We start from the raw sequence: 11,716 nt of genomic DNA, 5'->3' as shown, positions 1-11,716 counted from the left end.
GATGCATGGAATTAAATAACACTAGATATTAGTATTGTGGATCTGATCAGCAAGTTGTATAATTTGTTCTTGAAACAAGATTACATTGTGTTTTGTTTTTGGTCAACAAGATCAAAGATTACATTGTTACGTTTATTATTATCTCTAGAATACTATTTTATCCATCATTTTTCCAATACAAAAATCAAAATGTAAATTGACAAATTTTAAACTAATATCATTATGATCTAATGGCTGAATTTATCGGGTTTTGGGATATCCATTGCTCGAATTTTTTCACTGCAATTTCAATCATATAGTTGATCACTGTGAACGTTTTAAATGGTAAGAATATTCGATTTAATCGGAGATTAGTAGTCTAGATTTTGTCCGAGATCCTCCGATTTTCATAAAAAAAAATGGAAATTAACATTTTTTTTCTAAGAGGTAGAAAAATAAACCTGCAAATAAAAAAGTGTGGAGAATATTTATTAGATTAAATCGTTAAGGACACCACTTTATGAATTGAATGGTAATTTAACGCTTACTTACCTTAATTGCAGTAAAAGCTCGACGACTAATTCTCACTAAGTCATGAAAGAAAAAATATATACTACTAATATTTAAGAAAATAAACGAAAGCGTCTATACAAAAAAAAAAAAAAAAAAAAACACACAGACCCAAAGAAGATTTTTTCTCGAGCCAATTTGAAAATTTTAATTATTGTTTGCTTGAAGGTTTCTAAGCTTCTCAAACTTTCATCGAATTCAATCGCATTTCTGGCGACTTTTTGTTTGGTTTTCTCTTGACAAATTTATGGGTTTTGGAGTTGCAGAGTTCGTCTCCTTCATGGCGTAAGTTACATATAGACATTTGCCGCCGTTAGAGTTTGTGAACGATCATCTGTTATCGGAGGAATCTCATGCGCTTAGATCCAAAATCAAACAAATAGTTTCTGATCTGATAAATCTCCGGCGGAAAATGGTATGTTATTTGTTTGTTTTTTCTGGGTTTATTTCCGTTCACATTCTCTCGGAGTGAGTTATTTTCTATTGCGATTGTGTTCTTCGTATTGTTGGAATCATCTGTTTGTTTTCATGAGTAGCTATTGTTGACTGATCCGTGGTTGGACTTTAATTGGAGATTTCTCGATGATCTACTATATCTTCGAATTCGAACGGAAAATTTGGTTTCATTCTCTGATTGAACCTTTGGAGATGTAGACTTTTAGGTAGCAATCCGAGAAATCGGATGGTAAGACTTTCCTTTGATTCATGTTTGACCAGAATTTTGATGTGGTTTTACTAAAATGGTTTTTGAGCTGGAACCTGACTTTACCATTTGAATATGATCCTCTGAATCTTTTGATCTGGTGTTCAAGGTTCTGAGTTCATCCGTTTAGGGGTTTTGTTCTTTGACACAAATGTAACTTACTAGAGTGTATAATGCTCCTCTTTCGCGAGAGTGATTCTATTTATTGTAACTCTAGTTTGAACTAGTTTGGAGGAAATATGCTCACACTGTTTTAGAAGTTGAAATAAAGCTGTGAAGATACAAGTATCTGAATTGTTGGTTTTGCAGGCTTGTACTACAGTTAATGTTGGCTCTTGCGTTTGGGTGGAAGATCCAGAAGTGGCATGGATAGACGGTGAAGTTGTCGAGGTTAAAGGAAATGATATCAAGGTCAAATGTTCCTCGGGGAAGACGGTATGTTTAACCAGTTTGAATCATTAATTAGGGCATCAACTTCTGAACTTTGGAATTTTACGTTTGTTTGTTTGTATATTTATAGGCGGATTGAGTTCACATTAAGTGACTTTGTTACATTACTGGAATGTTTCAGGTGGCTATTAAAGTTTCAAATGCATACCCAAAAGATGTTGAAGCTCCAGCTTCTGGAGTGGATGATATGACAAGGCTAGCATATTTACATGAACCAGGAGTCCTCCAAAATATGAAATCAAGATTTGATGTCAATGAGATATATGTGAGTATTCTGTTGCATTTCATTACAAATGAGTTTTACTTATATATGTAAATTTCATCTGCTGGCAGGAGCTTCTTGAACGTCAATATCTTCTTTCACTTTGTTAGGCATTTTCGCTAATATATCTATTCTTCCAGACCTATACAGGGAATATTCTGATTGCTGTAAACCCTTTTAGAAGACTACCACATCTTTACAACAACCATATGATGCAACAATATAAAGGTGCAGCCCTTGGAGAATTGAGCCCCCACCCGTTTGCAGTTGCGGATGCAGCTTACAGGTGCCTGCCATGTAATTTTGGAGTTTTCTTTGTTCTTCTTTTGGTACTGGTTGTTTCGTTTTTGATATTCTTTGGCTTGTTTCCACTGGGGGTAGACAAATGAAAAATCAGGGCATTAGTCAATCAATCCTGGTAAGTGGTGAAAGTGGAGCAGGGAAAACTGAGACTACTAAATTGCTCATGCAATATCTGGCAGACATGGGAGGTCGAGCTGTTTCCGAAGGAAGGACAGTCGAAAAGAAAGTTTTGGAGGTGATCCATGTTATACCTTTTAGTATGACCTTCTAAATTGTCAAAGTCAAGTTTTGGTGAAGTAGATTCAAAAATCATTCTTAGATATGTTGATGTTTTTTTTTATGTAGTCCAACCCTGTTCTAGAAGCATTTGGAAATGCAAAGACCGTAAGGAACAACAATTCAAGGTGTATATAGTATAAATATACATATCCATATGCATATGTGTGTGCGTACATACTTTTATTTTTCTCTGTTTGTGTTGAATATCCTTAATACCTATTGATTCATGTTCATGATCATTATAATGTTGCAGTCGATTTGGTAAATTTGTGGAGATTCAGTTTGATCAAAGAGGAAGGATATCAGGAGCTGCTATCAGGACTTATTTGTTAGAGAGATCGCGAGTTTGCCAGGTCTCAGATCCCGAGAGGAACTATCACTGTTTTTACATGCTCTGTGCTGCACCTCCTGAGGTACATTTGGGCTCTCTCTCCTATAAAGTGCTTCCCAGAACTTATATGCGTTATTATCACTGGGGACGTCAGAATCTGATCTGGTATTTAAAATAGCTATGGATCAGACTTTGCTCTTTATTTTCAACTATGTTAAAAATTCAATGCTAATAACCTCATTTGATTGTATCTGTTGGTTCACGTCTATTAAAAGTCATTTGGAGGCATCATTAAAATTTTGCAGTCTTCCATTAAGGATGTATCATAGAAATTCTTTCGCTGATGTATTGTCCTTTTATTATTTAATCAGGACATTAAAAAATGGAAATTGGCCGATCCAAGAAAATTTCATTACCTGAATCAATCTCAATGCATTGAGTTGGAGAGAATGGATGATGCGAAGGAGTATCGTGAAACTAGAAAGGCAATGGATGTTGTTGGGATAAATTCAGAGGAGCAGGTAATTTTTTGTTATGGTCATTCCCTTAGTAAGTATTATGGTATCGACATATGAGTGTCTTTTGATATAACTTTATGTCAGGAAGCAATATTTCGAGTTGTGGCTGCTATTCTTCATCTAGGTAACGTTGAATTTGGTAAAGGGAAAGAAGCAGACTCGTCAGCCCCAAAAGATGACACGTCCAACTATCATCTGACGACTGCGGCTGAGCTTTTCATGTGAGTAAATTATCTATGAATTTACAATGTGGAACTGGTTCATTGAACATGGGATAAAGAAGTCGTTCATGACTCCTTTTGGATTTCATCAGGTGCGATGAGCAGGCACTGGAAGATTCTCTTTGTAAACGTGTAATTGTGACACGTGGTGAAACCATTACGAAATGGCTGGATCCAGAATCTGCGGCACTCAGCAGAGATGCATTGGCAAAAACTGTGTACTCAAGATTGTTTGATTGGTATGTCTAATCTTAATACATTCAGAATTTGGGTAGCTGAATGCTTCTCTTTCTTTGCAAACTTACTTTAATTAAACTTTCTGAATTTGCTCTATCGCTCTTTCAGGATTGTGAACAAGATCAATAATTCAATTGGACAAGATCCCGACTCAAAGTATTTGATTGGAGTGCTGGATATATATGGGTTTGAGAGTTTCAAGACAAACAGGTGCTTAAGCGGTATGCCTTTTGTTTGATAAGGGAATGGGACCACTTTAGAGAAATACTATGGAACTTAGCCTGATAGAATAATAAGTCTCAGCATTTTCACATGATAGCCTGTTGATTACTTTGTTGGTTCTTTATGGATCTCTAGTTTTAGTATGCAATGGAAAGGGTCGTAGGTGTTGCTCTCCTTTCTTACATATATATTTTGAAATGGAAGGGAAGTGAATATATCAAATGGATTTTGCTTGTGTTTTCCTTGAAAAATGCTTTGTATTGCATGCACGTTGCAGTTTTGAGCAATTTTGCATCAATTTGACGAATGAGAAACTTCAGCAACACTTTAATCAGGTTTGTCTGAGGTTTGTTCATCTTCAGATGGTTCCCATTCTTCAGCCTGATTTGTCCCTAATAGTGATCCACGTTTTTTTCCGGGCAGCACGTCTTCAAAATGGAACAAGATGAATATAATAAAGAAGAAATTGATTGGAGCTACATTGAGTTTGTAGATAATCAAGATATTTTGGACCTTATTGAAAAGGTCGCTAGTTTCACCATGTTACATCTGCTACATCTTACTGTGTATTATGTACTAAATACTATTCATTATTGTTTTGTCATGTCTCAGAAAGCTGGTGGTATCATTTCTCTCCTGAATGAGGCTTGGTATGGCTAAGAACTTGAATTTATATTGTTCAGCACGTATTGTCTCGTTCTCCTTTCATATCCAAATTTCATACCTGTATCTTGCAGCATGTTCCCAAGATCAACACATGAAACGTTTGCCGAAAAGATGTATCAAACGTTCAAAGATCACAAGCACTTTAGTAAGCCAAAATTATCTCGTACGGACTTCACAATTTGCCACTATGCTGGTGATGTGAGTATACACTTGTTTCGATGTTTGAATATTATAGTGTAATAATGTCCTAAAACTTGTTGCTCATACCCTAATAAGTACTAAATCAAATATCAGGTCACTTATCAGACTGAACAGTTCCTGGAAAAGAACAAAGATTATGTTGTTGCCGAGCATCAGGCTCTGCTAAATGCTTCGAGGTGTGCTTTTGTTGCATGTCTCTTTCCTCTTCTTGCGGAAGATGCTAACAACAAGTCAAAGTTCTCTTCGATTGCTTCACGATTTAAGGTGCACTAAATGAAGTAGTTATATGCAAATTGTTATCTAATTAATCTCATGACTACTGAAGCTACTTTCTTACTCAATGCAGCAACAATTGATGACATTGCTTGAAACGCTGAGTACTACTGAGCCTCACTATATTCGTTGTGTGAAGCCCAATAATCTTCTGAAGCCTTTGATCTTTGAGAACCAAAATGTTTTGCAACAGTTACGATGTGGGGTGGGGCTTCCATATATTGGTTTTTCTAATAAATGTGCTTGTCATAGTTAGATGCAAGTTTTAAATTCTGAATATGCATTTCTTTCAGGGCGTGATGGAGGCAATCAGGATTAGCTGTGCTGGATTTCCTACAAGAAAACAATTTGAAGAATTCCTCGAGAGATTTAGCGTTCTGGCTCCTGAAGTTTTGGATAAGAGGTTTCCCTTACTTCAACTTAGAGTTATGAAACTTACCTAGATATTGAAAATGTTCTAACTTTTCGTTTGGCCTTTTTCTAGTACTGATGATGTAGCTGCTTGCAAGAAACTTCTTGAAAAAGTTGCACTCCAAGGATACCAAGTACGTTTTTGAAGCTCCATGTTTTGAATACTTTGCTATGTGGCCGAGCTTTAAAACTCTTCTGTTGAGCGTCTGATTGATCCTCCTTTTATGATGCGCTTTGTTTTTCTAGATTGGTAAAACGAAGGTTTTCCTCAGGGCTGGACAGATGGCTGACTTAGATGCTCGGAGGAATGAGGTCTTAGGCAGAGCAGCCAGCAGCATCCAGAGGAAATTCCGTTCCTACTTGTCCCGCAAAACTTTTGTTATGCTCCGCAAGGTTGCAACTAATATGCAGGCTGTGTGCAGAGGTACTTAAAAGTTCATAGTGTACTACCCAGGAAACTTGAAATGTTACTAATTATTCATCCCCTGCTTTGTTGTACGTGATTTGTAGGTCAACTTTCTCGGCTTATCTTTGAGGCCTTGCGCAGAGAAGCAGCTGTTTTGGAGATTCAGAGAGACATACGGATGCATCTTGCTAGGAAGTCTTACAAGGAATTATATTTTGCTGCTGTTTCCATTCAATTAGGAGTACGTGGTATGGCTTCCCGTCACAAGCTCCGGTTCCAAAGGCAGGACAAGGCGGCAATTATGATTCAGGTGCTGTACACGTTTCTGGTGAAAATTGTAAAAGACTACATGTTTCTTTGTTTTGTTTTTTTGGTCCATCTATTAAATGTTGCGTGCTTTTCTTCTTTGTCACGAATTGCTTTTGAAATTTATGACTTTGAATCTGTTCTCTTTGTATATTACAGAGTCATTGTCGCAAATTCCTGGCCCAGTTGCATTACCAGAGGCTCAAGAAAGCAGCAATTACAACACAAAGTGCATGGAGAGCAAGGTTAGCCCGTAAAGAACTGCGGAAGCTTAAGACGGTGAGCCTTCTCTTCCCTTCTCTGTGTGTATCCTCGTTCTCGTTTTAAGCATAGTATATGGCAATTGCGACACTTCAGATAATGTTGGTTTTTAAATGAGCTTATATAATGGAAATATATGAGCTTACATAATGATTAGCTGAGGTTTTATAGTTGAACTGGCTCTTTTGACGCAATTGCTAGAAGCTGGAAGTTATCTTTGCCGTTTGAGGGTCTACGAAATTTAGGCAGAAGATGTTAGCTTTTCCCAAAATATGAATAATTGCAACAATGATGCCTTCATATTTCGTGCAGGCTGCAAAGGAAACGGGAGCCCTTGAAGCTGCCAAGAGTAAGCTTGAGAAGCAAGTGGAAGAACTCACATGGAAACTGCAGCTAGAGAAACGCATGAGGGTAAGTTAATAGAGAACTCTTTACCTTCTCTACTGGATTCAGATAATTAATATATCCGTCACTATTTTTGTGGCTTTAACGATTTAGACGGACATGGAAGAAAGTAAAACACAAGAAAATGCAAAACTACGATCAGCATTGGAGGAAATGCAACTTCAATTCAAGGAAACCAAAGCCTTGCACTTGCAGGAAATGGAAGCTGCTAAAAGGACGGCAGAAACTGTTCCTGTGTTGCAGGAGGTTCCTGTAGTTGACACAGAGCTAGTGGAGAAGCTAACTAGTGAAAATGAAAAGCTCAAGGTAGGAAATTAGCTCTCTTCTTTTTTTTTTTTTTTTTTTCTCTGCGTCTATTAAGGATGTCAAAGCTGTGAACTATCTAAAGGAAGGTTTCATATTTCCTTTATTTCTCATTTGGTTTCAGTCCCTGGTAAGTTCATTGGACCAGAAGATTGATGAAACAGAGAAAAAATTCGAGGAGAGAAACAAAATAAGCGAGGAGAGACTGAAGCAGGCTATAGAGGCTGAAACTACCATTGTCAATTTGAAAACTGCTGTGCACGAGTACCCACGATACATCTCTTGGTCTCTTAATGAATTCATTATAGATCCCTTTGGCACTCAACATTAAGAGTATTTTTCACATGTTAATTTGCAGACTTCGAGAAAAAATCTTAGATGTGGAATCTGAAAACAAAATATTGAGGCAGAAATCCCTCATCCAGACATCAGGAAATCTCCCTCCGACTCCAGTTAAGGTATATCTGAACAACACCATACTTGGATGGCTACACAATCATGATAATTAAAGTATTACAATCCTTCTTGTAGGGCTCACAAAATGGCCACTTTGCTAGCAAAGAAAGTCTGTTCAATGTAAGTCCTGTCTTACTTTTCTATCTCTTTTTCCCTTAATTATGTTCTATCTGTTTGTGTGTCCTTTAAAGACATCTCTGCAGGGATCTGAGATTGAAACACTGGAAAGAACCCAAGAACAGGAATCTGATGCAAAGACTCGGAGATATCATCTCGATCGTCAACGTGTATGGTTTTTAGTTGAATTACTCCCTTCTAGCTTTTTCTGATCTGTCGGATGTGCCTTCTTTTTTTATTGAAGAGAGATATTTTTCTTGCTATAGGAGAATATTGGTGCTCTTATCAACTGCGTAGTAAATAATATTGGATTCAACCAGGGGAAGCCTGTAGCGGCATTTACGATATACAAATGCCTCCTTCATTGGAAATCCTTTGAAGCTGAAAGGACTAGTGTGTTTGATCGTCTTGTTCAAATGATTGGTTCTGCTATCAAGGTACTGAATTACATGTCAAGTCTTTATAAGTTAGACATTGTTACCAAAGGATGGGATATTGTGCTCTTTTTTTGTCTTCAATAATCTGAAACAGGGTACTCTGGTGTTGCCTACCTCTGAAACATAAGATTATATATATCATAATGACAATTGAGTTGTTACGATCATTACTATCAGGATGAAGATGACAACGATCATTTGGCATATTGGTTGTCCAATACTTCAACCTTGTTGTTCATGATCCAACAAAGTCTGAAACCCGGTGACACTCCACAGCAAAAACCACCTGTTTCAACTTCCTTGTTTGGAAGAATGGCCATGGTATATATGCCTTTGTTAGTCTATGTTAATATATGTTCCAAAATTAATAAACTTTTCTGAAGCATTATCTTCTAAAATACTATACCAGGGTTTTCGTTCAGCGCCTTCCTCTGCCGAGACTTCTGCAGCAGCAGAAGCTGCAGCGGCTGCAGTGATTCGCCCTGTTGTGGCCAAGGATCCAGCTTTGCTTTTCAAACAGCAGCTTACAGCATACGTAGAAAAGATATTTGGAATGATTCGGGACAACCTGAAAAACGAGTTGCAAACTTTGCTTTCCCTTTGCATCCAGGTCGGCTAAGAAAATAAATTATTGTTCTCTTCTTACCTTTAATACTATCAGTCTTCTTTTCTTTCTCTTTATGTTGTGGGGTCTGACATGAACGGTCCTCTCTAGGCACCGCGGACATCAACTGGACGATCGTTGCGATCGTTTCGATCTTCAAAGACATTGGGAAAGAATTCTCCTCTAGACCACTGGAATGCGATTAATGACGGCTTACACGCAATTCTAAGCACACTAAAGGAGAACTTTGTACGGGAAATCCCTGAAACTCTCTTCTCCATTAAATATTTTCTTTCTCGTTAATGTCTGGAATTCTTATAGTTCTTTCCTTTTTCAGGTTCCTCCGGTACTTATCCAAAATATATTTATTCAGACATTCTCATTCATCAATGTCCAATTATTTAACAGGTCAGAGTTGGTTTATTATCTATCATCAACTAGGCATATCTATGTAAGGCATTAATATAACAGGGTTCATTGTTTTCTGTAGCCTTCTTTTGCGACGAGAATGTTGTACATTTAGCAACGGAGAATTTGTAAAATCTGGTTTAGCATTGTTAGAGGAATGGTGCACTGAAGCAACAGAAGAAGTATTCCCTTTCTACTTTTTTGGAATTATTGATTGATTTATGCGCAGCACAATTTGACTCATTGTACCTGTCCTCTTGAATTGCAGTATGCTGGCTCATCCTGGGATGAACTTAAACACATCAGGCAAGCTGTTGGATTCATGGTATGTTCTTTTACACTTGTCTGATTATAAGAAAAATCGTCTATTCTATTTTCCTCATTTCCTATATCTGGTGGTAAGAGGTTTGTGCGGTTCTTATGATTGTCTCTTGATTTGGCATTTACCAACAGGTCATCCATAAAAAGTACAGAATCTCGTACGATGACATCGCACATGATTTATGCCCTGTGAGTCCCTCCATCGGCCTGACTCTTTTCACTCGACAATAGACAGATATTATGCATAAGAATTTGTTTCTGAATCTGAATGTTGTGTTCAATTTTGCAGATCCTTAGTGTCCAGCAACTTTACAGGATATGTACATTGTACTGGGATGACAGCTACAACACAAGAAGTGTATCTCAAGATGTACGCTTTTCTGCAGAAATAGCTCTCTCTCTCTCTCTCTCTCTCTCTCTCTCTCTCTCTCTCTCTCTCTCTCTCTCTCTCTCTCTCTTTCTCCCGTTCTATCTGCTCTTAACAGTTCTACTAATTAATGTTCTTGAACAGGTGATTGCAAACATGAGAGTGCTTATGACAGAGGATTCCAACGACGCGGACAGCAGCGCTTTCTTGTTAGACGAAGATTCTAGGTAACAAAATAACCTTAAATTCGAACTCTTTATATCTAGTATGCAGAAGATTTGTTTAACTGCTTAGGATCAAAACCAATTTTCCTTTTTTCGCATGCTCAGCATTCCCTTCTCGGCTGATGATCTATCAAGTTCAATGCAAGAGAAGGACTTTGCGGAAATGAAACCAGCGGAAGAACTTGAAGAAAACCCAGCTTTCAGTTTCTTGCTATAATGGTGAAGATACCAAAAGAAACTGTACAGGTGTACTGTCCCTTCAAGAACACACCAGTAAAAGCAGGAGGGCAAAGAAGAACAAAATGTCGCCGGAGATTTCCAGATTCTTTTTTATTCGTCACCCTTACGGCGAGACCTTGATTGATTGGTTGATTCTCCATTTGGCTGGGAGAAAAGCGGAGACATGGAGTCTTATGTGCAGTTCTTCTTGTGCAGTTTCTCCTTTCTTCTTTTTGGTTTCAACTTTCATTTTAATTTTTGGGTATCTGGTGAAATGCACCAATTGTTATAGCAAAAGATACTACAACAACTCATGTTTTGGTTTGTACAAAAGGAAACAACCTAAGTGGGTAAAAGATATATAGTTTTCCTATATTGGATTTATTATGTATCATTGCTTTCTTTTTTGTTTTCCAGTTCCTAAAAGAAAGAGAAAGATAAATTATTCTTTGAAACATAATATTATCAAAAGAATTATTAACTCGCCTAAACATCAGCACAACAACCACAATTGTCATTTTTTCGTAATATGAAGCTAATCCGCCACGATACAAAAACTAACATAACGATGATGAATACCATGATGCTCCGATCCATACGATAATGTTTGTGGTTTCGGAACTCATTTTGCTCTTCACAAAGTACCACACAACAATTGTCTCTCTTTTTTTTTTTTAAATGTCAAATTAGTTTGTGTTTCTTCTTCTTTTCTCGCACAATTATATTTATTTGATGATACACAAAATTAATACTCTCTCCGTTTTCGAATAGTTGTCGTTTTAACTATATGCACACAAATTAAGAAACTATCAATGTTGTTAGTTTTTCAATATAAAAATATCATTAATTATCTACCTAAACATAATTTAACCAATAGTAAATCAAGTTGCATAATAAAAATAAATATAAAAAATAAAAAAGTAATAAATTTTTCATCGAAAACTAAAAACGACAACTAATTAAAAACAAAAAAATTTCTCTAAAACGACAACTATTCGAAAACGGAGAAAGTATCAAATACCACATACATTCATTAAATCATTAGAGTTAAGAAAGCTCTTGCATGCGTCTTTTACAATTAACAAAGGCCAAAAAGAAATTCGAGCAGTAGAGGATCTCCATTAACCCCCTAAGTATTATTAAACAGTCAGATTTTATATTCACAACTAAGTTATATCTGTATCTCAAACATTCAAATTTCAATAACTATAAATATACATAGAGAAAGATCAATGACAAATATACGTTTCTTACGT

The 11,716-nt window shown here is 36.7% G+C and overlaps 1 protein-coding gene across 1 annotated transcript; it reads left to right on the top strand.

The window, feature by feature from the left end:
• The first annotated feature begins 723 nt into the window (after nucleotides 1–723).
• On the top strand, nucleotides 724–10,854 carry LOC9305551 (myosin-14). Its single transcript, XM_021016619.1, has 39 exons — nucleotides 724–964; nucleotides 1,562–1,687; nucleotides 1,824–1,967; nucleotides 2,105–2,250; nucleotides 2,346–2,502; nucleotides 2,613–2,671; nucleotides 2,800–2,959; nucleotides 3,249–3,398; nucleotides 3,480–3,616; nucleotides 3,709–3,855; nucleotides 3,962–4,063; nucleotides 4,353–4,410; nucleotides 4,499–4,600; nucleotides 4,688–4,725; nucleotides 4,813–4,939; nucleotides 5,036–5,206; nucleotides 5,289–5,420; nucleotides 5,509–5,618; nucleotides 5,700–5,760; nucleotides 5,873–6,050; nucleotides 6,137–6,342; nucleotides 6,498–6,617; nucleotides 6,912–7,010; nucleotides 7,098–7,310; nucleotides 7,432–7,571; nucleotides 7,666–7,765; nucleotides 7,839–7,883; nucleotides 7,967–8,050; nucleotides 8,147–8,317; nucleotides 8,495–8,638; nucleotides 8,727–8,927; nucleotides 9,033–9,170; nucleotides 9,259–9,329; nucleotides 9,412–9,511; nucleotides 9,598–9,654; nucleotides 9,783–9,839; nucleotides 9,940–10,020; nucleotides 10,162–10,244; nucleotides 10,347–10,854. Exons 1-39 carry the CDS (start codon nucleotides 962–964, stop codon nucleotides 10,456–10,458), a joined length of 4,530 nt encoding a protein of 1,509 aa, XP_020872278.1. The 5' UTR covers nucleotides 724–961; the 3' UTR covers nucleotides 10,459–10,854.
• Nucleotides 10,855–11,716: the final 862 nt, after the last annotated feature.

Source organism: Arabidopsis lyrata (assembly GCF_000004255.2).
Source record: "Arabidopsis lyrata subsp. lyrata unplaced genomic scaffold ARALYscaffold_7, whole genome shotgun sequence".
In the NCBI taxonomy this organism is placed as follows: domain Eukaryota; kingdom Viridiplantae; phylum Streptophyta; class Magnoliopsida; order Brassicales; family Brassicaceae; genus Arabidopsis; species Arabidopsis lyrata.
Note: the sequence above shows the minus strand (reverse complement) of the source record. Positions and strands in the feature narration are given on the sequence as shown.

Excerpts from the sequence above, each read along its gene's own strand:
- LOC9305551 (XM_021016619.1), top strand. Across the intron at positions 3,617-3,708 it reads ACTGCGGCTGAGCTTTTCAT|GTGCGATGAGCAGGCACTGG; the intron begins GTGAGTAAATTA and ends GGATTTCATCAG. Across the intron at positions 9,840-9,939 it reads TCGCACATGATTTATGCCCT|ATCCTTAGTGTCCAGCAACT; the intron begins GTGAGTCCCTCC and ends TCAATTTTGCAG.